This window comes from Cavia porcellus, unplaced genomic scaffold (assembly GCF_034190915.1).
Source record: "Cavia porcellus strain 051 isolate PalLab524CR breed Dunkin Hartley unplaced genomic scaffold, mCavPor4.1 scaffold_12, whole genome shotgun sequence".
Taxonomy (NCBI): Eukaryota; Metazoa; Chordata; class Mammalia; order Rodentia; family Caviidae; genus Cavia; species Cavia porcellus.
The window spans coordinates 64552431-64579047 of NW_026947495.1; the positions used below are offsets into that span (position 1 = coordinate 64552431).

General features: G+C 34.7%; 1 protein-coding gene across 3 annotated transcripts in view; it reads left to right on the forward strand.

The window, feature by feature from the left end:
• Nucleotides 1-26617, forward strand: part of Agps (alkylglycerone phosphate synthase) — a 150983-nt gene that overhangs the window by 42728 nt on the left and 81638 nt on the right. For 2 of the 3 annotated variants that reach the window (XM_063259355.1, XM_005007654.4), the window contains exons 2-6: nucleotides 14293-14382; nucleotides 20225-20315; nucleotides 22650-22770; nucleotides 22862-22936; nucleotides 24869-24940. In XM_063259355.1, coding sequence (XP_063115425.1) covers nucleotides 14293-14382; nucleotides 20225-20315; nucleotides 22650-22770; nucleotides 22862-22936; nucleotides 24869-24940 — 449 coding nt within the window. The remainder of the gene's footprint in view (nucleotides 1-14292; nucleotides 14383-20224; nucleotides 20316-22649; nucleotides 22771-22861; nucleotides 22937-24868; nucleotides 24941-26617) is intronic. The other variant, XM_013142442.3, reaches the window with a different exon arrangement.

Sequence of the window (26617 nt, forward strand, 5' to 3'; positions counted from 1 at the left end):
CTGTTACTGTATTTATGGTTTTTCACTTTTCTTAATGTTGGTTTATGTCTACTCATTTGTATATATGTGTGTGTGTTTGCACATTTATATGCAGATTCATACTATTAGAACTAAATAAGGAGATTGCATTATCCTTTTGGTTGGATTTAGTGGCTTTGGTTTGTCGGAGAAAAAATAGTAATTTTTGTATTGGGGAAATAGATGAGATTTCTCTAGGCTGAAGGTGTCTGGTTTAGGGTTCTTTGTCTGGTCATTCCAGGGTTCCCTGCATGGGTAATTCAAGGGTTGAAGACATCAGGAATCAAGGCACAACTATAGGCCATTTATGACAGTAGGCCCCACAGCTGGTGGTAAGCTCTGGTCTTTGGTTCATGGTAAGATGGGTAGTGATAAAATCTAGTCCTGCACAAATACTTTGAAGTTTAATCAAAGTACTGTTTTGACTAAACATAAATTACAACACTAACTTGTATGAGACAGAACATCAAAAATTTCATCGGGGAGTGATCTACTTGATTATTAATGGGAAACCTAGGTCTGTGTTTTACTTTTCACTGCTTAACTGGGTCTCAGTTTAGCAGCAACAGAACTCAGCCAATATGGAAGACTAAAGAGGAGCAAGACAACCCAGTAAGGTGCGATTACAACCATTATGTCTTTGGAATGATTTTGGTAATGTATGTATTTGTCCTTCTCTTTCATGAATGATGATATTGATTGCAATTGTTTTATCTTACTGATTATCCTTAGATTCGTTATGAACTTGGAGTAGTGACTTTTTGAAACTCGGTGCTTTGATTCCTCTTACTAAAAATAATTATGGGGCTGGGGATTTAGCTCAGCGGCACAAGCGCCTGCCTTGCAAGTATGTGGTCGTGAGTTCGATCCCTGGTACCGATAAAAATGAAAAAGACAAAAAAAAAAAAATAGTTATGCATACATAGTGAGCATTTACAGAATGGTTGCTTTATAACAGGTAATATACTAAGCGCCAAAGATAGAGAAATGAATTCACAATCTAAGAAAAAGATAACCTGTTCAAGTTGTTTATTCCAAGCCACTGTAGATAAAGGTACAGGCAAAGCACAAAGAAAAGGAAGAATGATATACTATACTGTGTGTGGAGTCAGGGGAAGTTTTCTGGAAAAGTTCTAAAATATTGGTGCTAGAGATGGAGATTTAGTTCCATGGTGGAATGCTTACCTAGCATATATAAAGCTCTGACTTTGAGCCCCAGTGCCGTAAAATTAAAAATTTTAAAAAATTGGTGGTAGTTCGTTAGGTTGATTGAATGGTGAGGAGAGTTTGTATTTCAGAACAACATGTGGCAAAACAAAGGAGTGTGAAAGTGCATGTTGTATTTAGACAATTCACTGTTGATGGAGGTGGGAATAAAGTGAAGAGGCCAGTGGCAGGTTGTAGAAGTCTTTGGCCTGAGGGTCATCAGTCCATTTATACATTCGTGCATTCATGCGAATAACATATTGCAGTGAACAAAAACTGTGACTTTATGAACTTAACTAATTGGGGTAGAGACAGTGAACAGACAACATAGTATGTCAGGTGGTGAACATAAATGAAGACAAATGGGGCAGAGTGCTTAGGTGATGGTGAATTCTTTGAAACAATTAAGCTGGTCAAGACATGAACAGATTGAGTTTAGAAGTCACTCAAGCTGCAGGGTTAAGAATGGAAAGAAGCCAGGGCTTTAGCTCAGTGGCGTAAGTGCCTGCTTGGCACACACGAAGTACTGAGTTCGATCCCTGGTACCAAAAAAAAGGAAAGAAGATGGGTTAAGATGGACATATAGAGATCATTTGGTCAGGGAGAGGGTGGGGTGTTTTATGGCACAACAGGTGATACATAGAGTGATCTACTTGATTATTCATGGGAAATAATGATTCGTGATGAATAATGAAGGATTAAATTGAGAGCATGGCAGTGAGAATGGGAAGAAAAGGAGGTTATATTTCAGAATTTTGGAAGTTAGTACATTAGACAATAATAATACTTCAATATTAAATCACTAAATGATGTGAGGATTTGGAGATCACATAAAAATAGAAAATAGATGAGAGGATCCTGAGGGATGTGAACATTTAATAAAGACAATCAACCAAAACCTATAACTTGTCATATGGTCTCCTGTGAGTTGGTCCAGTTACTTCTAGCCAGAAATATGTTCTCATTATTTGAGTTGTTGAGCAGTTTTAGGGCAACAATTTGCTTTTGCACCCCCCCTTGCTTCTTTTAAGTGCATGTTCCATGTATAGTTTTTTAAACCTTGATTCTAGATGCCATTTAGATTTATAAATCATAATGAATGTCAGTTACATGTGACATTTTTATGCCTTGCTTTTTAGATTTTTTCAGCTTTTAAAAACAGCTATTAGGCAGGCATGGTGTTGCATGCCTGTAATCCCAGCACTTGGATGGCTGAGGCAGGATTGCTATGAATTCAAGGCCACCCTCAGTTACACAGTGAATTCAGCGCCAGCCAGGACCATATAACAAGAACCTCTCTCGGAAACAAAAATAGAAACTAAAACAAAAGCTATTAAGATGTTATGAATAAAGAGAAGGAAAAACAAAGGAGAAAAAATCATTTGTTGACTTCTATTCCTCCATGTCACTAACCACTTTCCCAGTTGTAACTTTGGTTTCAACCTCATTGTGGTTTGCACCTGTGGGAACTGCTCTTTGGCAAACTTTGCAGAAGTTATAAACTCTTCTGGTTCAGGTCAAAAGGACATTATATTTACACTACTAATGAATTTACTTGCTTTTACTTCATTTACATAAATATATATCATTTAATGTTTACCACAGCTTTGATAGATGTTTTCCAGAAGGAATAAAGCTGAGTTAAGCCCTTGTTAATGTTTCCCAGAGGGCATTCTCAAGCCTGTAAGTATGGTGTATTCCTGTGGCAAAGATTATTTGCACGAATGGACTTGACTTATGACTTAACATCAGTTGACAAAATTAGAGCCTATTTTGACAGTTCTGTTGAATGAACTATCGTACTGTGAATTCCTAGCTAGGAATTTTGGTGTAGTAGTAATTGAACTTTTAATTTGAGCAAAACAGGAACTGCTCTAAAGGTTATGTGCATTATTTCACAGCAACTCTGAAAAGTAGGTGTTAGTACATGGAGGTTTTCTTATGGAAAACTCAAGATCAGAGACAAAAGAAGAGATCACGGAGAATTAATTTACTGCTTGGCTTCAGGCAAGCACTTTGCACTGAACACTCTATGGTTATTTGGTATATTCTCTTCTAGATTGGATTTTGAGATGAAGTACACCTCCAAATAGACTTCTTTATATCAGGAAGTTACTGTAGAGGCACCTATTTGTTGTGAGTTAATAGAAATGTCTGGGAACAAATGAAGTGGTCTGTTTTTAGGCAGCAAAGAAATAGAATGCTGTTGCAGTCAGGTGAGATAGTTTATAGCACACTTAGCAAGTATTATTTCTTTTGATTTTATTTTGTTATTATTGAAAAGGTAATTTCTGCTGATCATGAGATCAGCCCTAAACTAAATGAAATGATCCTGAATAGAGTTTACCCTCTTGGCATAATGTAGTAATTGTCTTGCAGTAGTGATCTCTTTTTTAAGGGTAATATCATGTGGTGTCTCTGTCTCAACATCTGAATTCCAAAGGTGTTGAGAGGTAGTATACAGGATACAGACAAAAGTAAAAATGTCAGCCTTGTTGAAGCTGTTTTGTTTGGAGGGTATGGCTTAGATCTGGACTACCAGATAGTTACCCTGAATCAGGTGGACTGCAGTGCTGGATCACAGAAGGCTCCTCTACAGGGGCAGAGCCAGCTTCAGTGAGCTTGACACATACTTCTGAGACATTGGAGGATATCCTTTATGAAGGTGATAGATTCTAATGTGAAAAGGGACTGACCCTACGTGCTTGGTGTGACCGCATGTGCTTGGTGCCTTCTCTCCACTCTGACTAGTCAGATCACTCCTTCCATGAGAAATAGTATCTTGAGAGCTGAGGAGAGGCCAGGAATATTATTCTTGCTGAAGTCTTCCTACATTGGAGACTGGAGCCAGAGAATAGTATTGCTGGAATATTTTCGGAGCAACTGGGGGAAAGGGCTGGTAACTGAATAGTACTGTGTGTGCTTCAGTATCTGTTATCACCGCTGCCTACTTTTCTTGGTAGCACAGTTAATGTCCTCCAGGAAAAACTGTCCTAATTAGCTTTTAAGCTTTATTTCTTATTTCCTTGATACCTACTGCATGTTTTAACTGCGTATCAGTATTACTACTATTCCAGCTATTCATGATCTGCCTTTCCCTTCCCTCTTTTTGATAATGTTAGTTTTTCTCAAACTACAATGCATATAGTTTGGTGGTCCTGAGACCATTTGGGGAGGAGGATACATATAAACTGTTGAGCTATTTATTATACTACATAATTTATTTAAAAATTAAATGTACATACAAATCTTAAGTTTACAAATCTTAATTTTTGCAAAATGAATACATGTGCTTTGTCAGTGTTTTAAAGAAATAGTATTACCATTCCCTTGGGAACCCCCTTCATGTTGCTTCCAGGGGTTCCTCCTGTGCTGATAATGATTGTGATGTCTAGCACCATAAGTTTATATTTACCTGTTTGAACTTTATATAAATCATCTAATAGAATTATAAGATATGTATATATTCTCTTCTTTCCATTAGTATTATTTTTGGATATTTTTACTTACTGTTGGATACAGTTGTTAATGGCTGGGTAGTATTCCATTGATTGAGTATGTACTGCAGTTTATCCATTCTGTTATTGGTTTGAATATTTTAATATGAAGTATAAATTAATTAGTGTTTTTAGACCTATTACTGTATAGGAAGAGGCTAATAATATTATTTAATATATTCAGTTTTCTTAAGTGCATCAGTCTTATGATATCTGAGGCAATAAAGAAAATGTTTCCAGTGGCTGGGGATTTAGCTTAGCGGCATAAGCGCCTGCCTTGCGAATGCAGTCATGAGTTTGATCCCTAGTACAAAAAAAAAAAAAGTTTCCACCAAATACTACAGAATTCTTATAAACATAGGAGGTTAGATTTTTAAGCACAGTGACCAACCTCATTCCAGTAAGTGCAGCAACTCTTATTTATTTAGTGCTGCTGTAGGTTGAACTCTTGGAGTGCTGAGCTACATCTCTAGTCATTTTTGAGACAAGCTGGCCTTAAACTTGAGATCCTTCCACTTTAGCCACCTCTAGTAGCTGGAGTTGCAGTTGTGCACTATTGTACCTGGCTTCTGGAATTATTGTGTGTGTGTGTGTGTGTGTGTGTGTACACGCGCACACCTGCGTGTTTGGGAAGCATATTAAACTCCGTGGGATACCACTGAACTAGATCCTCCAACCTTCCTGCAGTTACTTTCATGGGAGTTTTGCTTTTTAGCAGAGATTTGGAGGTGTATATAGCATTTTGTTACTCAACTTGGAAAGCAGTTTGTTTGATTACGTGTAATATTTGGTCTGGCCAGCAAGTTGGAAGTTGCTAATCAGAGGTTTTGGCCAATATGCTGATAAGATTCTTGCCATTCTCCTTACTGGGACTCTCTCTAGATTCTATTTATAGTTGCCCTGGAGGAAACGTGATACCATCAAGTGGGGGAGTGTTTATGTTTCTGACATTTTGAAATCAAGTAGTAGAAATTATTCATCCTATTCATGTAACTTTCAGTTCTCATTCAGATTGATTACCTGGTTGGATTTTGAATTTCTTCAAAAGGTGCTTGAACTTTACTGGAATCCACTTTTAGGGGTATTAAAATAATATTTACTTGAGTTCTTTCATGTTTTTAACTTGTCACATGTTCTACTGTCCAAATGTTTTGCTGTCAATACAAATTTTATAAATCGACACTGTCTAGTAGCGCTTTGTGTGGTGAGGAAAATGTTCTGCATTGTGTGGTATGGTAGCTAGTAATCATATACGGCTGTTAAGCACTTTCAGTATGGCTAATTTGACTGAGGAGCTGAATTTAGAATTTTAATTTTAATTAAGTGTAAGTAGACACATGTGGCTAGTGATACCATGTGGGACAGTAAAACTATCAATTGAAACGTTATTCATTTTCTGTCCTCTCTCTTTCCCAAGTGAAATTAAGACTAGTCCTACAATCACATTCATCAGTCCCTAATCTTGAACTTTTTCTTTTAAGATTGAACTCTTTTGAATTAATTTATTCAAATTAATAATTCTATCCTCATGCTGCTCTTATATATACTTAGATTATCTGGTCCTCACCCATTTCACAAATCAGGAACTGAAATTTATAGACATTTGTCAGAAAAGGGTAGTGAGTGCTACAGCTTAGATTTGGATCTAGATCTCATTGAGCTTTTTCTTTGATACTATTCTGATATCACCAGATCCTATTAACTTTTCCCTTGCAATGTATCATACCAGTTTTGTGCCTTAAACAAATATTTATTGGTCATTTGTGTTGTCTGCTTTTATTGAGCTTGCAATCTAGTAGATGCAATAGATAACAAAATATATAAGTGAATTACTGTATTGGAAGGTGATGAATACTATGGAAATGATAAGTAAAGAATAACAAAGGAGGGTGTTAGTGTTCAGTTTTTAAATAGGATACTACTAAGAATGTGACACTATAGCAAATATTTGAAGCTGACAGAGTTAAGTGGTATAGATACCTAGGTGAAGGTGTGTTCTAGGCAGAGGAAGCGTGTGTAAAAATACCCAAAGGTGAATGCACATGTGGCCTGTTAAGAAAGTAGCAAGGAGGTGAGTGGAGCAGACAGTTCATATCCACTTGCCCCTGTTTGCTACAGGAAGTCTGTGCCATTTAAACCTCAGTTTCTAATTTACCTGTTTTGATTACTGTTTGGGGTATTCCAAGAACCTCGAGTGAGCAGTGACTGCTAGATTGTTCTGCCAGTGTGTAAGGCTGGCCTTGTTTTGCCTGCCCCAGGCTTCCATTCTTCGACCCTCTTTTCCTGTCCCTCAGTCAACAAGGTTTCCCTCCAAGCCTGTGCATTCCTTTCTTTCAATTACGTATGTATAACAAATGTAATAGGAGTTGGACCTTTAAGATACAATATTTGATCCTTGAAGTTTTAAAAAGATTTGTAAAATACAAGTTTTTTGCAAATTATAAAAAATTAACTGTAGGTAGTTCAGTGTATTTGATTTGTTGTATGTTTGAAGCTGATTCTATTGTAATAGATTTGTCATTTAAAAAAACTTTGTAGCAGTTGCTAAGAAACCTAACAGTGGATTTTATAACAAACTCTTACGGAATTCTTGCATATAAATGAAAGAAAGAATTGTTTTCACATAACACAGAAACTGCACTAACATCCCAGGGCTGAGCAGCATATCTGTGTTAGATTTGGAGAGTAGTTAACTATGCTTTTTAGTTCATGAGCTTGTGTGGGGTCTCTTTTTATTTTTATTTTCCTCAATCTCTGATTCCTAATTCCATCTGTCCCTCCCACGAGTACTCATGAATATTCTTGTATATGTGTTTCACAAAATGTGCAGTATTATTTAGTGTGTATATTTGCTTATTTTTTCCTTGTATTCACTATACAAAGTCTGTGTTTCTGTATATGATCTATCTCAGTGCTTCTGAGCACTACATAATATTTCAAAGAATGCGCTTTTCACTTTGTGCATTTCTTTAGTGTTGTCTCCAGCTACTCTTAAAAACGGTGCTAGGTCCATATCATAGGCGTTCTCTTGAGCAGTGTGTGGAATTTTTTGTAATTTTTGTCTAGGAGTTGTATTGGTGGGTCATAAAATGGGCATTATCTATGAAAGATTAGTATAGGATTGTTCTTTTTCTTGTTTATAGTAACATCTTTCTCTATTGTTAAATCTCATATTTAATCCCTTTGTACTGACATACTGCCAAAAATTAGAAAATTGATTAATTTTTTTTTTTGAGTCAGAATCTTACTACATAGCTCATACTGGCTTGAATTCATATATAGCTCAAGCTGGAAAATTGAGTAATAATTTGTTATATTAAAGATTAAGTTTTGCTGGCAAGCATGAGGTCCTGCATGCAATTACTGATACCAAAACGAAAACAAACAAAAGAAACAAACTAAGTTTTTATGGTGGTCATAGCTGAAACAGTGCAAGTATTGAGAGAAGGTTGTGTTAGATTCCACCTTCTGAGAGACAGCACAGTCGTCATGGCACCGGTTCAAAACTGTGCCCAGATAATGCGTAACTCCTTCTCCCAAAAGTCTGTACCAAAGCTCAGGTGTGTAATCCCCTGTACTGTCACAAAATAAATCAGCTCACATCAGTCCCCAGAGCCTATATCAGGCAGAACCTGCCCTTTGTCTGCAGAGAGCCTTCAAAGCCGCCTTTGTGGTGGCTCCCTCCGTGCCTCCACATAAACTCTTTTCTTACCTAGTTATCTCCTCTCTTTTAATGTTCTGCACTATTCTAGATTGAGTACAGAGTTTCACTCAATCAGTTTGCAATTGTCAAAGTTCAAAGAGTAGGATTATACTCCACAAGTTTTGTAAGGAAAAGACTTATTGTTCAGAGGGTAGGAATCCTGTCTGGAAACTTGACCTTGTCAGTCTTCTAGCCAGTAATTTCTCCATGCTGGGACAAAATACCTGACACCTATAACTTAAAAAAGGAAAGGTTTACTGTTAACTCAAAAGTTTGTAGCAGCTTCAGTCCATAGTTGGGTTATTCAAGGCAAGGCAGTGTGTGTGGCAGAGGGGTATGATAGAGGCAAAACAGTCCATGGCAGGGTAGACATAGAGCAGCCAGTGCAAACCTTTGTTTTCTTTTATCCTGTTCATGCTCCAAACTTTGGATGTGCCATGTGCCACGTGGGCCTTCCCGTTATCCACACACAGAACTGTGCTAAACCAGTGGACTAATTTAGTTATCACACACCCTTATCCATATTTACATATCCTAAGTCCAAGCCTCCTCCCAAAAGTCCCACCTATGAGCGCATGAGGCTTTTGGGAGGACACCTAGATACAAGCCATAATACCAGTCATATTTAGGTAATTGATTTGTGCTAACTACCCTCATCAGTAACCAAAGTTAACTAACAAGATAGTAGACTAATTCATGATGAAAGATAAAATTGTTTTACCTCATAGTCATTTCAGTTGGCCTATTTCTTTTTGTAAGAAATAAAAGTATAATCAGATGAAAGTAGCTTGATGAGTTTTATATTAGTCAAGAGGAAATGTTATATTATTTAGGTGTTGATAGTTGTTATAATATCAAAACCTGACAGTATTCAATTAATTTTCTAAGTCAGACGTAGCAGTCTTGGAGCTATAAGATGTATAGCAGATTCATTTTCTAAAAATTTTTTTTGGTGAGATTTTTTCCCCCCTAAAAGGATACATAAATCACTGTACTTGTAACAAGCTTTTTAAATTAATTTACCTAATTGGAAAGGAATTAATTGCACCCTCAGATTGAGGCATTGTAGTATACACTGTAAGTTTAAGTTTTAGAAATTTGTTTAACTTTTAGAAATTTGTAATACTTGTAGGCTAGACATATGATCTTTACTATTTAAAAAAGTGTCTGCATTTTACATTAAAGTTAGAATAAAAAAATTGCAAAGCATGCCCTTCCAGTTGGGGCTTTATATGTTTATTTTTTTAATAAAAACTTAGCTTAAAATATTTTTTAAAATGAAGAATCTAGTAAAAATAGTATTGGATTTATAGGATTTTTTTTGGTAACAATTTCTCAAGAACGTATGTTTTATTGATAAAATCTGTTGGTGTCTTACCACTTTTTATTTCTTCACTTTCATGATTTCTTTTAAGTTATCCTAGTTTTGAAATAAAAAAATTATGACTGATTTTAATTGGCATAAATAGTTTTAAGAATTTTTTAAACTGCATATTAAACCATCTATGTGATTGATTTGAACTTACTTGATACTGAGGTTGACTAGCTAGAAATCTAGCACTGAGGTTTATGTTTCATATTTGTTTCTACTTTTCAAAACCTTAGATCATATAATCTTTTAAATATGTTTTTAAACTGGCAAAAATTTAATTGTTATCTGAACTAAGCAAAGGTTCTTTAAAATAGAATTTTTATTGACAACTTATTTTGAGAAAAGTTCTCTAATTGAACTTTTTTTTTTGTTAACCAAACATGAAACAGGCCAAATCATTTTTTTTCCTGTTTTGTAGTGACAAACACTGTGATTGGAAATAGTGATAATAAAGACAGCATTTATACCCAGATGCTTGCAGTTTAGTACTAGTAGAAGAGTAGTAATCTGTATGAGAACAGACTTAAAAAGTGAAGTCTATTGGAAGACTAAAGGAAGGAATTTTAATGGTCTTAGTAATAGTGAGGTTAAATCTAAGTATTTGACTTAAAGACTATGCAGATAGCTTTGGGAAATAGAAAAAATATAAAGAAGCACACCACAAATATCATGGGAGAATACTGCCACCTTGTGTCTGTGTGATGATATTTTTTGTCTCCATTTTCTTTTGTTATGCAAGCTGATTCACTGTTTTGCACCATTTGGTACCGTGATCAGATGTGTAAATGTATGAAATGACTTGTTTTACTTTTTTATGCATAAAGTCAAGCCAACTTATCTTTGTTTTGCAGTAGGAAAAATGTTGTGTTTTGAAGACATTAAATTTGATGCGGTTAGCTCCAAGAATTGGAATGACAGAGAGATGATTGAATCTTAATTATAGTTGGGGATTCTTTGATCATTCTTTATTATTTCAGTGTTTTCAGTGCTTTAGGATTATTTTGAATGGCAGAATTTATTATACTGTAGGAAGATATGGAGCACCTAGTGTATTGATATGGCCATATTGCTTCATTTACAAATCTTTTTTTTCAGGTCAGGTGCACAGTGACGACAATAATAACATGTAATGGTGTTTTGAAGAATACTGATGTAGTGAAAAAGGTCTCATAGGTTATTTTGGTTATCTGGGGTGATGACTTAGTGGGAGTTTCAGACAGTCTCAGACATTGGAAGTCAGCCCTAGAAGCTCAGAGCTACTTTCCTCATGCAACCATGGTTCTTCCCAGAGCAGTTTCTTTAATGAAGAAGAAGCAGTTGAACTGGGTGGGAAGGAGCTTTTCAGATTTTGAATCCTAAGATGAATAAAGTTTTACTCCACTTTTAAAATGTTAATGCCAGGGACTGGGTAGAATGCTTGCCTAGTATGTGTGAGAGCCTGGGGTTGATCCCCAACACCCCTCCCTTAAGATGTTAGTGTAATCATTATACTATTCTATATAGGAAGTTATTTTAAAATTTAATGTAATCATATGATTATGTTTAAGTATGACAGTGTAAGTAATTTGAAGAGATACATGTGTATAAGATTTTAAAGTCAGAAGCCTAGGAACTGTATATACTTTCATTTAATAATGCCTGAGATACTTGACAACATCAGAAAATTGGTTTTGGGGAATTTACATTTTAATATATATCTGTAAACCATTTTGTAGCACTGCGTTGGACCCAAATACGTTTCAGATTCCACCTCCCTTTCCGCCTCTACAATGACTCCTGAAGTTGGTATAGATGTGATAGGGCCTGTATCATATGTGTGTTGGTCAGCGTTTGGTACTTTAATAAATACATGAGAGGTAAATTAGCCTCTGGCTTTGGAAGTTGCAGTCTATGGCTGACTGCCCCTACTGCTTTGGACCTGTGATGAGTCTGTACATTGTGGCAGAGTGTATTGTGGCCTGAGCCACTCACCTCGTGACTGGGACAAAGAGAAACGTAGAGACCAGGGTCCCACAATTCCCATTCCAGGGCTTATCCCCAGTGGCCTGAGACCACACACACACACACACACACACACACACACACCCCTCTTGCTCACACCACAGCCTGTCGGGAATTTCCAGATCCAAAGTGTGGCAATAAGGAAGAACTTTCTCAGTGGAGTAAAAAAGAGGAAAAGGTGCATTGGCCTACACTTGCACAGTTAGAAATTCTTTCTAATATTACTCAACTTGGCAATTTAAAGTCAAAAGTTTAAAGTCTTTGCTGTGAAATCTCATTTCATAGTGTGTAGCAGCAGATATTTCCTACTCATCTTGATTCGTTTCCTCATGGAGTTCTAAGAGTGAGCTCTTGTGTCCGGGTTTAACTTCTTGCTTTGGAGCCATCTAGGAATACAGTTTTCAAATTCTAGGGATAATTTTAAGGAAAATAGTATTGATTGGTAAGCTATGTATACATGCCAAATTTAATATCTACTGAAATGATTTCCTAGTGCTTTGTTGTGATACTAAAGCAAAATGCACCTCATGATGCATGTTTAAATTCACTAAATAATAAAATGCATTCACATGTAAAAGTCTGTGAATGTATTAAAAACATTAAGTAAAGATGTCAGTTTATTAAAATGTAGATTAACCTAATGTAGGTCATTATGGAAATGTAATAAATTAGTAAATTATGTTTCAGAAATGTGAAGAGCATTTATTCAGTCATAAAAAAAGCAAAGTAGAAGAAAACCTAATCTTTTTAGAAGTGTAATCTTAGTGGCTGTGATAGAATACTCCTGTAGTCCTGGCACTCTGGGAGGTTGAGGCAGGAAGATCACATTTTAGCAACTTAGCAAGGCCCTGTTTCAAAGTAAAAAAATAAAACCAAAAAGGGCTAAGTGTGTACCTCGGTGCAAAGGTCCTGAATTCACTTCCCAGGAACATACACGCACACTGTCTGTCTACGAAGATGAATGTGTTGATGATGACATTAGTTATGAGATTTTTCTAAAAGTTTTCTTTCAAAACCTCCCTCTGCTATGCAGTAGGAATGTTCAGTTCATAACTGAATCATCCACAATCTAATGTCTGGATTGTTATTCTTGAAATATTTTGAACAGTTTTTATATGAGGACTGTATGTTTGGGATTCTAATTTTTAAGAAACCCTAGTTTCTGTCTCCATTTTATATGTAGATCAAGATTTTTAATACATATTTAATTACTTGTATCTGCTTCAGTTTTATGTTCATGTTCCACTTGTTTGAAAAGCCTTGGAACAAGAATTGTGATTGTAATAAATTTGGTTGTCAATTATTATTTCCTTCCTTGAGGATTATGAAAATTGGAAGAACACTTTCTAGTGAGTGCATCCTTGTTCATTTTGAAGTTTTTTTTTTTTTTTTTTTTTTTTAAGAGTTCAGATATCTAGCCAGGTATGATGGCATATAGCATTGTACCTGCTGCTTTTAGGTTTTAATGCGCTGAATGACTTTATGGATAGAGAACAATTTTCTTTTTTTCTTTCTTTCTTTTTTTGTACTGAGAATTGAACTCATGACCTCACTCTTGTCAGGCAGGTGCTTGTACCACTGAGCCAAATCTCCAACCCTAGAGAACAGTTTTCATCAAATTATTTTCATCACAAACCGCATAGCTGAATTTGTAGTGAGAAAATTTATCGCCAGTTTCTTTCAGTAGACAAGATCACACTAGGGTGTGGTGTGAAAATGTAGTGAAGACTGATACCATACTTCAGTGTGGTTGCTCACCATGTTTTGCACAAGTGCAGATCTTTCTGTTCCTGAGATATGCAAAATTGAATGACTGAGTTACTGATTTTGATGAAGATGATTTTTAATAGTATGAAGGATTGGTGCTTTAGAACCAATTAAAAACAGTATATTTTGAAATACTGAAAATTGGATTAGTCATTAACTGTTATGCTACATGGATAAAAGTAGAGATTGGTAGTTATTTGGAGGTTGGAGGATTTGGAATGTTCATAAACCCATCACTGAGATTTTTAACCATTTTGTTAAATGTTTTTACTACTGGCGAACCTACCTTATAAATTTGCTGTCATTATAACAAAAAGATTAACAACTGTGATTTTTTTTTGTTAACATATATAAAATTTGTTTCCTGTTCAAGCAAATTCTTAGTTTTAATTGTAAAATTTTAGGGGGATTTTCCTGAAATTTAAACTTAGTAATATGTACAAAATGAAACATTGGAACTCTTAAGAATATCATCTACCTTTTTCATCTTTTTCTTTCCTTTTGAGTGTATTAAGTCTGTTGGTTGTAGATGTGTGTGGTTTATCTGAATGATCCTTTAGTTAGAAATAATAGTATTTAGATATTTTAGTATGTGTTCATTTCATTCAAGTGTTATTATATTACTGGGCATAAAGTTTTTTAAATTGTGAAAGTTAATATTTAATAACGTGTGCTTTTGTTTTGGAATCTTTAGCATAGGTCTTATTTATATATTTTCTTCTCATTAGGCAAGAACTCATGAAGTGGAATGGTTGGGGATATAATGATTCCAAGTTCTTCTTAAATAAGAAGGGCCAACTGGAGTTGACTGGGAAAAGGTAACCCTGGTTTGTTTTATTACTTTTATTCTTTTCTTTTTCTATAAAAAATTTTAAACATAAAAATAGAATAATGAGAATGATACGACTCCATTCAAAAATTATCAGTATTTTTCTGTCATTCCTTTTTTTTCATTAGTATTTAAAATTCTGGCACTGTCACAATCCTTATAATTATATATATGTTTTAAAAAAATAAGGACCTCATACAACCAATCATATAATATCATTGTCACACTTCCAAAATAATGAACATTTTGTAATTTCCAACTTCAAACTGCTTTCACATTCTGCTAATTTCTTTTACAAATGCTTTTGTAGTTTATTTGAATCAGGATATAAGCATGATCTACAGCCACCTCACTACTCAATCTGCACATCTGAAAGTAGCTTTATGTTTTTTTTTTGGCAGTACTAGGGATCAAACTCACGACCTTGCACTTGCCAGGCAAGTGCTTGTGCCACTGAGCTAAAACCCTGGCCTGTAGCTTTATGTTTGAGTCAGGTAATTTACATCTGAGTATGGATTAAGTCTGTTTGAATATAAATTTTAAAAATTAGTTTCTGAGACATATTAGGGAAGAAATGATGAAAAAAGATGTCTTTTGATAGTTTTCACATTTCTGCAATGTTTTTGGTAATATGTTGATAAAATTGTAAAGGCTGTGTGACTTGAAAGGGCAATGAGTGTAAATATGTGATGCTTGTACACTGGCTCTAAAATTTAGAATTGAGACTAAGTGAAAAATTTGATCTGATGAATTATGAGCATTTTATTATTATACTTTGATTTAGTACCTTTTTAAAAAGTTGTATGGTATGTAACATGTTTTTTTTTTTTTTTTTTTTTTTTTTTTTTTTTTTCTTTTTTTGAGATAGGATCTTGCTCTGCAGTTTAGGCTGGCCCTGGGCCTGCTTTGTAGCTCAGGTTGGTCTCGAACTTGCAGTGATCCTTCTGCCTTAGCCTCCTGAGTGCTGGGATTACAGGAGTATGCCACCATGCCTGGCTTGTACCTATGTTAAAATGTTAGTAGGGAGATTTTTTTTTGAGAAGTTGTTTCCATTTATTTGCAATATAACTGTTCCATTTTCCTGACTTGCATGTATGTATTATTTTTGTACCTGAAATGAAACATCAGGAGTAAATTAGAAACTAATTTCAATGAATATATGAAGATACATCTTGACATTTATTTTTAGTAGGAAAAATAGATACCATGTGTGTTCTCTTTTCCATCCTTAAATTTACCTGGGTAAGATGCAGATAGAGGCCTAGTTGAGAAACTTTGTAACTCAGGTAGAAGCAAGAGATCTCTGGCTAAATTTAAATTTACCAGTGGTCTGAATCTTGTCTTTTATATTTTAAATAGTATAATGTGCAAAACATTAGACACTTACCTATGTAAAGCATGGATTTTCTGGAGAAAAGATAAATCTGAACTTAGAAAACAAGCTGTCTTTCTTTATGAGCAGTTCTTCATTTCTCTTTGATAGGATCTTGAAGGTACAGGATTTCTATGAAAGGGAACAGGTAGTCACTTGTATTTGATTTATCACAGTATCATTGACAGCATAAGATACCTGTAATCCTCTCTAGAGTACTCTCGGTAATCTGTTGGTTTATAGTGGAAGTATATTGCAGTGAGTGTTTAGTTACAGAAAATATTGCAGATAGCTGTACTTTAATGGGTTCAACATTTTCAGAATCTAGTTCTTACTTTAGATGTTCTGGCATTTGATTTATCAGGCTGTTGAGAATGAGCACATGGGCCACACTTACATGTGGGCCACATTTCTGAGAAGGATTTTATACATTAGAGTCCCAGTGTATTCATTTATATTAGATTGTACCTATTTCAGGACAGTCCTTATTATCAGAGACAAAATTTACATTTCATATATTGTTTGGAGAGTATAAACTCAGAACAGAGGATTTGATGGTCCTGATAGAAATTTTTATCCATGCAATAATAGAACCAGAGAATTTATCTATTGATTTTAGACATTAGAAGATCATTTCCTCTGCTACTTTTACCAGAATGGATTCCTTAGAAGGCTTCCTTCTTTCTTTCGTGCAACTTGACTCCAGTCAGAATCAGTGAGAAACAGGAAGAATTTGAATGATTCTGCTTCTAAGAGCCTGCAAGGGAGACCAGGAAGGGTGAACAGTAGCTGGCATTTTCACTTTAATGGCAGATAGTTTTTGTTTCCCTTTAAGAATCATATTTCCCCAAATACAGACATGGAATTTACTGCTCTAACATTAAATATCTAATATATAAACAATTTAATAACTAAAACAATAGTATTCAGATTGCTTTTTGGTGTTTCTAGAAGCACTATTACTACATTGTTACAGACAGGATAATAAAACTGAATTGAATTCATTACTTGTTATAAATCTAGTTTGTTTCCTGGATATGATGAGTAGATTAGTAGATTTCTTTGATTTTTATTAGAAACATTTGCAGACTTTCTTTTTGGAAGTCATAGGGATTGAATCCTGGCCTCATGTATGTTAGGCAATTGGTCTATCTGTGCTACGTCCTTAGCACACCCGAATTGTTCTTTGAACTGAAACGGGTAGCGACTTGTGGAGTGTCTCCTCCTTTCTCCACTTAAAACACATACAACAAAATGAACTGCTTCTTGAAAAAAGTTATTATTTGACTTTATTTCATACTATATGCACACATTAACTCCGTGGACTATAGACCTAAGCTAACAGTATAAAACTCCTTTTTTTTTTTTCTTTTTTAATCGGTACCAGGGATCAAACTCACGACTGCCTGCTTGCAAGGCAGGCGCTTATGCCGCTGAGCTAAATCCCCAGCCCAGTATAAAACTTCTAGCATAGAATTCTTTCTGAGTTTGAGGTAGGTGAAAGCAGAGAACAAAAAGTATTAGCTAGTAAAAGAATAAAATGAATTAACATTAAAGTGTCAGATTTCTTTTCATTAAAGATACCTATAAGAAAATAAAAAAAGTAAATCACAGAGTAAGAAGAATGTTCAATCTCTGATTTTATAATACATAAATGGTTCTGATAAATCAATAAGAAAATAAGAATTACCTATAGAAAAATGACCAAAACCAGCAGAGGATCCAGGAAGATGGCACAACAGTCAGCAGCAGAGTAAACAATCTGTCTGAGAGACACAGTCCAGACACTGGAATATAGCATGGTGGGGAAGACAAGAAAGAAGGACGTGGGTCCCCTGACCAGGAAAATCTTAAGTTGAGAATTGAAGCCCACAGAGAGAGATAAATTTAAATGAAGAACGCAGTAGCTGGCAGTACCTTTGCCTGGAGCTAGACCCACTGCACGAGAGGAACTGTTGGAACCTGGGGACCCATGTCATGGTGATGGTGATGGCTGGTGACACCAGAGGCCTCTGCAAAGAGACGCAGTGGTAGAGGGGGGCAGCGGACGCAGAGAACTACACTGGCTGCTGGTGAGTGCAGAGGGCTCAATCTCCCGCAGGAGAGAGTGATTGGCCATTTTGGAGTCGGGCCAGATAAACTGCCAGCTCCCTCCAGCAGCTCCTAGCCACGAGCTGTCCTGTGGAAATTGCTTAGACTGCACATTCCACCAGCCATGGCCGAGGTTCCTTGCCATAGCCAGCACAATCTAGAGGCCACAGCTCGCCCCGCCCCTGTGCACACACCTGCAGCCATCATGGAAGATCCCTGCTGGTAACCAGGTAGGAGGTGGTGGCCAGCCCTGACCCTATGCACACCACCAGCCATTGGTTAGCCAACACCAGCTGGGAAAAGCAGCAGACAACCTTACACCAGCACATTCAGTGGCCACTATCAGATACCTGTTGCCAGTACTGGCTAGAAGAACCAAAAGTCTTGCTTCAGAGAAATTGTAGCCAATGCGAGAAGTGCCTGGGACCCCAACACCCAGTTGTCGGGAAGAACCCAGGAATGTGTCAAGATGAAGAAGCAAAAGACAAACCCTGGCCTCCAACCCAAGCGGAGCTGGTCCAGGAGATATAAACACGGAAGAGATGGAAAGTTGCACACCTGAAATTTCTAAAGTAATGCCAACTGAAGTAAAGAAACAACTTCATGAGAGTATAAAAAAAATTAGAACAAAAACAGTATTTCAGGTAAAAGACGAAATGAAAAACATAATAAAAATTACTAAGCAACTCTAAAGAAGACATAGATAAAAATATAGAGGAGCATAGGAAAATGAGGGAAACCTTGAATGAACAATATAAAAAAGATTTAGAATACATGAAACATTCAAAGAGATATCCAGGAAATTAAAAACTCCCATTGAAAGCTGCAAAACCGCTTGAAAGAAACTGAAGATAGACTTTCAAACCTTGAAGACAGGTTTACAGCTTGTGATCACAGAAGACAAGATCTCTTAAAAATAACAAGGAACCAGGAAGTAACAACCAGTAGCTTGCAAGACAACCCAAAGAAACATAAGAATCCATAGGTGTGCATGAAAATAGAAGAATAATAGGTGTGAAATAGAAAAAGCAGGGAGGGGTCAGCACAAATGGTATGAAGTCTGTTTACAGAAATAATATCAGAAAACTTCCCAAGCATGGGAAAAGGAAGTGACATTCAGATAAGTGAGGCATATAGCACTCCAGCTGGCCATAACCAAAGTAAATCTACACCTAGACATATAATAATCCAGATCCCGGAAATTCAACACAAGAGCAGAATATTAAAAGCTGTTAGAGAAAAGAAACATGACCTATAAAGGAAAACTCATCAGAATCATGACGGAATTCTCAACACAAACCATCAAGTCAAGAAGAGCTTGAAGTGAAATATTTCAAGTCCTGAAGGAAAACAACTTCCAACACAGATTGATGTACTTTGCAAAACTCTTTCAAAATTAATGGAGAAACAAGATACCTCCATGACAAAGAACTGAAGGAATTCATGATCACCAAACCAACCCTACAAAGAATACTAAAGGACTTTCTAGAGAGAGAGAAAAGAAGACCATGGTTCCAGGAACAGCAGCAGAGGGGATCACCGAATGGGGCAGACAGTGGACTGGAGGGGAAAGGTAGGCAGCCAACAGCAGGAAAATAGCATGGCAGAGGTGAGCCCAGTGTGTGCTGGTCATGACCATTAATGTAGATGGCATCAATTCACCAGTAAAAAGAAACACTTCCCTAATTTTTCAAGCCAGGGAAACTTGATTTTCAGCATTTTTATTACTTTCTCTCAGGCTAACAGCTATTTAAAAAACAAAAAGAAAGCTAGGAAACTCACATAATGCTTTTTTCTTTTTCTAAAAGTAGCACTTTTTCTAAAAATAGTATTTTTGCCTGCTTTTGATCTCTCTATACTGTCTTTATTTAAAGAGAAAGAAATAAAAAAATGGAGGAAAAAAAGTGTAGAAATAATACAGAATTACAGAAAAATAAACAGTAAGAAATCACCAGTTGATAAGTTACATATTAGAAATATGTTACATCTTAGAAATAGTTGTTCAGGTTACAAAATTAAAATATGTAAAGTGACATTCAAATAGTGACACTGCCAACAGTTCTGCTCAGTGATCCAACAAAAACTTAGTAATATGGTTATCAGTCCTACACACTTGTTTTTTATCTTAAAGAGGGTAAGATTAAACATATCAAAACAGAACAAAACAGTTCAAAAAGAATTTAAAGAAATACAGATTTTATACTGTCTTTAGATAGCAGACTTTGTCTTATTTTTGTGCAGATTTTATAGTCATATCCGAGAAGATAGCTTCAGTAGGAGCTTTTTGGTCATTATGGAAGCAGAATCTGATTTTCAAATTCAAATGAAAATACTTTGTTCTAATATTTTTATCTTTTTTATACCCTAGATACCCTCTTAGTGGTGTAGCTTTACCAACTTTTAAAGATTGGATCCAAAATACCTTTGGAATAAACCTGGACCATAAAACTACCTCTAAAGTAAGTAAATAATTAACAATCAAGCTTACCTGTGTTTTTTATCTCAAATTAATTAGATTGATCTTTGTGATTTGTTGTATTTCCTTTAATATGGCTGCCATGGGCTTTTATTATGAAACCTAATTTATCCACTTTGTTAGGTTTTCTGGGTGTAGTTGAGTGTCACATTTTCTATTCTTTGATCTTGGGCTATGTTAATTTAAGAAGTGGAAATAATAATAGAAATGAAGTGCAAATTAATCTATGATACTTTGTTATAAAAACTTACTATTTAAATTACAAACATTTTAAAATAATTGACAATAATCTAGGATAAATGTAGAATACTTTAAAATAAAAATGTAATGTTACATGTGCTCTATTAGAACTTGTGAAATATTTGAAGATTTAAGAATGTAAAAATTTGATTAAGATATGAATATAATAGAATTTTAATTTAGTCATGTGACTACAGTTTTCTCAAAGTGGGATTAAAAAACTAAATTGTATATATAAAATCTTATGAATGAAATATTTAGTAGTTTTGTATTGTTCTTTTTATTGTTTTACTGTGCTTAATATATTTTGCCTGTCTCTCAAACTGAATATAAGTTCCATGAGCACAGGGGCCAAGTTTTACATGATATTTTCCCCATTAAACAGCTTGATACTAAGAGAGATTGATGGTCAAAGAATACTTGTAGATTTGCTTTAAGTTTACAGTTATTTTAGTCTGTTAATAAAGTAAAACTGAATAACTAATGTTCCCTCAAAGTAAATTCTTATAACTTTACTTTCTTCATCTTGTGAATGTTTTCATCTACTTGTGATTACTTGTTTTTGACATTGATACAATTGCTGTAGCATATTCACAGTTTTCACTAGTTTTAGCTTTTGAGTTCTTTTCAGTGTTTTTTTTTAATAATTTAAGTTATTAATTGTTATACTTTTTTGGAGTACTTTTGGTCATTTTTCTTCTACTGCAGGAATATTCCTTTTTTTTTTTTGGGTACTTGGAATTGAACTCAGGACCTTGCATTTGTCAGGCACATACTATGCTATTGAGCTATTTACCTGGCCTACTGCAGGATAATTCTATAAGGTTAAAAAAAAATTTTTTTTTTTTCTGTTTAACTCATTCCTGTGTCCCCAGGCCTTAGAACAATACCTTGTTTCTTTTATTTTTATTTTTTATTTTTGGTACCGGGGATCGAACTCATGACCTTGTGCTTGCCAGGCAGGCACTTGTGCCACTGAGCTAAATCCCTAGTACCTTGTTCAGTAGGCACTCAATAAATGTTATATGAATGAGTATAATACTTCATTAAGAATCTAAGAGATTATAGTAATTCATGTATTTTTTTCTCATGTATATTTCTGCTTTCTTTTTCATAAATACTGTATCATAACTTTTTTTTAGGTGCTTTCATACATACACACAGACATACATGATAGCGTGTATCACCTACTTTCCTTATAGTAGCTGTATATATTTGGTGATGATAATTTCATTTAACAGTGAAGAAACCAAGGCTCACAGAAGTTGAGTGACATGCCCAATGTCACAGGTTTTAACTTTACAATTTAGATTTCTAGATACCTATTAGATGAAATTAAGTATCAAATTATGAGTTCTAAAGCCTATAAAAATGGTTTCATGACTTAATGTAAAATTTTGTATTATCCATTTTAAAATGATCATTGAAGAATAAGCCAGGTGTGGTGGTGCATGCTTATAACCCTAGTACTTGGGAGGCTGAAGCAGGAGGATTGTTGCAAGTTTGAGACCAGCCTGGGCTACAAAGTGAGCTCAAGGCCACAGCCTGAACTGTATTGTGAGACCTTAAAAAGACCAAGAAAAAAAGAAAAAAAAAAAAAAAGTAATTTTTATCTACAGGTAAAAAAGGTAGATCATGCAAATCACAGGTAGGTTTTTCCATCTTCTTAATCTAAAATTGAAAATTTGAAACTTTGCTATCTTAACCTTTTTTTTTGGGTACTAGGGATTGAACTCACAACCTCACGCTTGCCAGGTAGACACTTATGCCACTGAGCTAAATCCCCAGTCCCTATTTTACCTGTTTTTGATTGCAGTTTTGATTATAAATAATGCCAAGTTTTAAAGGTAAAGAGAAAACATAAGGCCTTATAACTTACATTATAGGATATGATTAACCAGTCTTCTGTAATTTGCTACTGTCACAAAGTTGATTTATGTGTGCATTACTTGATATTTTCCTCTTTCTGTCTTTGAATGTAAAAAAGAAGTCTACATAATATAGTCGTTTTCCTTAACAGGAATATTCAAAATTTATTTTCTGGAAATAAATCAAAATAACTACTTTTATTTTTTAGGCATCCTTAAATCCTAGTGATACACCCCCTTCTATTGTAAATGAAGATTTTCTTCATGAACTTAAAAAAACCAACATTTCATATTCACAAGAGGCAGATGATCGAGTATTTAGAGCTCATGGTAAGGTGCTTTACATTATATTATATTTACTTTTAATTAAAAAATTTTTCTCTAAGATGTTTTGCATTTTTCTTTTTAAACCACCAAACAGGTCATTGTCTTCATGAGATATTTTTGCTCAGGGAAGGAATGTTTGAGCGAATTCCTGATATAGTTTTATGGCCGAGTAAGTTGCTTTTCCCCTTTATATCATTAATTCTTAGGTAAAGGTAGTTTTGGAAATACACACTTTGTAATATATGTCATACAAAATGTCAGTAGCTATATTATTTATCAAAAATTCATAAAAACTTTCTTTTTTGATTTTTATTTTTTTTTTAATTTTATTGCACATTTACTATTGTTGCACACCCACAGAATATGGGTTTCATTGTGACATTTTCATACATGCATATCATAATCATTGGTTATAGCTTTTCCCAGTGTAGCCCTTTCTCGATCTGATTGTCCTAAACTGTTAATTATAAGGGTTGATTTTTGTTGTTGATGATTAATTCTTCATGTTTATAAATAGCTGTATTTGGAGGTCAGTAGAAAATATTTTTTGGTTAATTTTGAAGCTTAGTGAAATTGTCAAATACATGATTTAGTTAGATATGGAAAATTAACCTAACTGGATTTCTGTAAGCAAATAGTAATTTGTTAACACTAGCAACCTGAGGGCAGTTTTTGAGACAGTGTATATTGAGACAGTATAGCAATTTAAAGCAATTCCATTGAGTGAGGTAGCTGTCCCATTTTGCATTTGGATAGACACATACCATTTCCATCTCCAATGAAATTTTTTTGTTGACTTTAATCTCCCATCCAAGTACTAACCAGGCCCGACCCTGGTCAGCTTCTGAGATCAGACGAGATCGGGCGCATTCAGGGTGGTATGGCCATATACTTGTTGACTTTAATCTGAGTCTGAATTCTATATATTGCTTTAATAGGATATATAGGATTTAAGAATTAAGACTTACAATATATGTAACTTCTCTGTTTTGAGATCATCCTTAAAGCAGGATTTTCACCTTTGTGACATTTGTCCAGCGTAGATATCTTTTTTTAGTTACTTTGTTTGTCACTGAGACACATTACCTGACACTCACAAGTTAGAGGAGGAGAGGTTTATTTTAGCTAACAGTTTGTAGAGATTTTAGTCCATCATTGGTTGGCCCCAAGGCAGGTTGGCATGGCAGGATACAGAGAACAGTTCATAGCATAGCAGGCAGAAGGCAGCAGGAAGTATAGCAGCAAGCCTTCTTTTCCTCTTTATCTCATTCAGGCTACAAGCCTATTGATTGGGGCCACCCACACCCAGGGTGGGCCTTCCCATTATTCATACCTAGAATTGCGATAAACCGATCACTGGACTAATTTAGTTATCACACTCTTGTATTTCTAGCTTTATGCAAACTGAGAAATAATAGCAACATTTATACAGCATTTTTGCTTTCATAAATTACATTAATATGTCAAGTTTTGTTAGCATCTTTTTTTCTTTGCTAGGATCCTAGCAACTAATACTGGACTTTAACATAGTCTGTAGTCTATGTATTCAAAGATAGACTCAGAAAATATGTATCTTAGGTTTTTTTTTTTTTTTTTTTTTTGTATTGCTAGGATTGAAACCAGCGCTTTAGAGCATAGAAAATATTGATTTTTAAGAAAATACAGGGAACAGGGATTTGGTTCAGTGGCATAAGCACCTGCCTGCAAAGAACGAGGTCGTGAGTTCAATCCCTGATACCAGAAAAAAAAAAAAAAAAAAAAGATATCTAAGTCAGTGTGTATATTTGTATTTGATACGTGGTCCAGAAAAGGGTATGTTAGTGGCAACGTTATGTAAGATTATATAAATACTGTGCAAGATATTAATGTTTGTGAAGGAGATCTTCATTATTTTTATGACTTTTTTGTAAGACTAAAATTATTTCAAAATGAAAGGCTGAAAAAACTCCCTCTTTTAATACAGACACTTTATTTTGTTAATCAGTGAATAAATGAAGGAAAAATTTTCATGCTAAAGAACTTTATAAACCCTTGTATTATGAGGTTACCTAGGTATTGATCACATCCCAGTAATTACTTTATTTTTCTTTTCTTTCAATAGCATGTCATGATGATGTAGTTAAGATTGTGAATCTAGCATGCAAATACAACCTCTGTATCATACCAATTGGTGGTAGGTATTTTCAAATTTTAATATGATGTTAAATAGTTGTATTTAAAATATTTGTGTCATCCCTTGAATACAAATATTTTTGTAATTATGATAGTTATTTTTAAAAATTGATTTTCACTGAGACATGGTATAACCCTTCATTCACTGATTTTCCCTATATGAATCATAGTTGAAGCTGTTTGTAATGGCTGACTAAGAAGTCTTTCCTAGTCAGACGTGGTAGTACATACCTGTAATCCTAGCTCTCTAGGATAATGAGGCAGGCAAGGGGATCACAAATTTCATCTTAACCTGAGCAACTTACCATCTCAAAATACAGAATAAAGAGATGTAGCTTAGTGTAAAAAAAAAAAAAGTTCTTTAATAATGCTTTAACCTTATGTTTGTAGAGAGAATTTTATTTTTCAAAGGTAAAATATGAATATATCCAATATAATTTTTTGAGAAACAGAATAATCAGAAAACATGCAGATTAAAAGATCACCAGTACAGTGATAAATCAATAATAACAGTGTTTTCCATTTTATTTAATTTTTACTGTTTTTCATTTTAAAGTGAATTTGATTTCATCTTTTATTAACTACATTGTTTTAAGTTTATTTGGTGTAGTCAGAATATACAGTGTGTTTAAATTAAAAAAACAAATTATTGTCATGAATGACACCTTGCATTAACCCCCTCAGAATACTGCTCTTTCATACTTACTTGATTCTTGCCACTTTTGAAGCAGCCCTGGAAGTAAGCTTTCATGAGTGTCTTTGATTGCACGGGCATGGGTGCCACAATGTTCTGAATTGATTTAAAAAGTTTATTTCTATAAAATAAATTATGGTATGTTTTCATCTACCTTATTCCCGGACCTGGTGCCTTGTCTCTTTCTCAAATTTAAAATGGCCAGGAAAGGTAAATGTTTTAAATTTAACCAGGGATCTAGGCAGCCATGATAGCACCAACTAAAGACACTCAGGAAAGATGATATGTTTTAAAGTTATGTCAGAGAACGGGGAGAAAAATGAGATAAACATGTTTGAAGCCCAGAGGAGAATTTTGAGGAGGATTATTGGTAATAAGTCTTTTACTATGATAAATTTTTTAAAAACACCATATTTTAAAATCACATGATATATACAAGAATAGGAATGTTACCTGCAGTGACCAAATTGGTATTGATAGAATGGAAATGAGACCTCAGCAGTTGCTGGAGCACCAGGTTCCTTTGTCAGCTGATACTATCTGTGGAGTTCATGCAAAAGACAGTGTAATGAATTAAAAAACAAAAAAACATAAAAAAATCACTATAGTACCACTCTTTTATGAAATATTTTTCTGATTGTAAATGACAGTACAAGCAAACATCAAAAATGTTATGTTTCTAACTGGCAGTTCATGGTTTGATCTTGTGAATTAAGCTTAAGCTGATCTTTACTGATAAACACCCCCTTAGGTAACTCTTAATAAACGTTTCCCTTCTTAGGTAAGGTGACCTCCATATATTTTCTCCCATACAAAATGTATGGAAGTGCTGGCTAAAATTTTTATTCTGATATAGGGTGGTGCAGATATAGTTCATTCTTTACTTGTATCAAGAAAACGTTTTTCATTTGATGACAGTGTTAGGAGAAAACAGCAATATGCTGTTGATTATTTACTCTATGTTAAAAGCGCCTTTTCATCAAA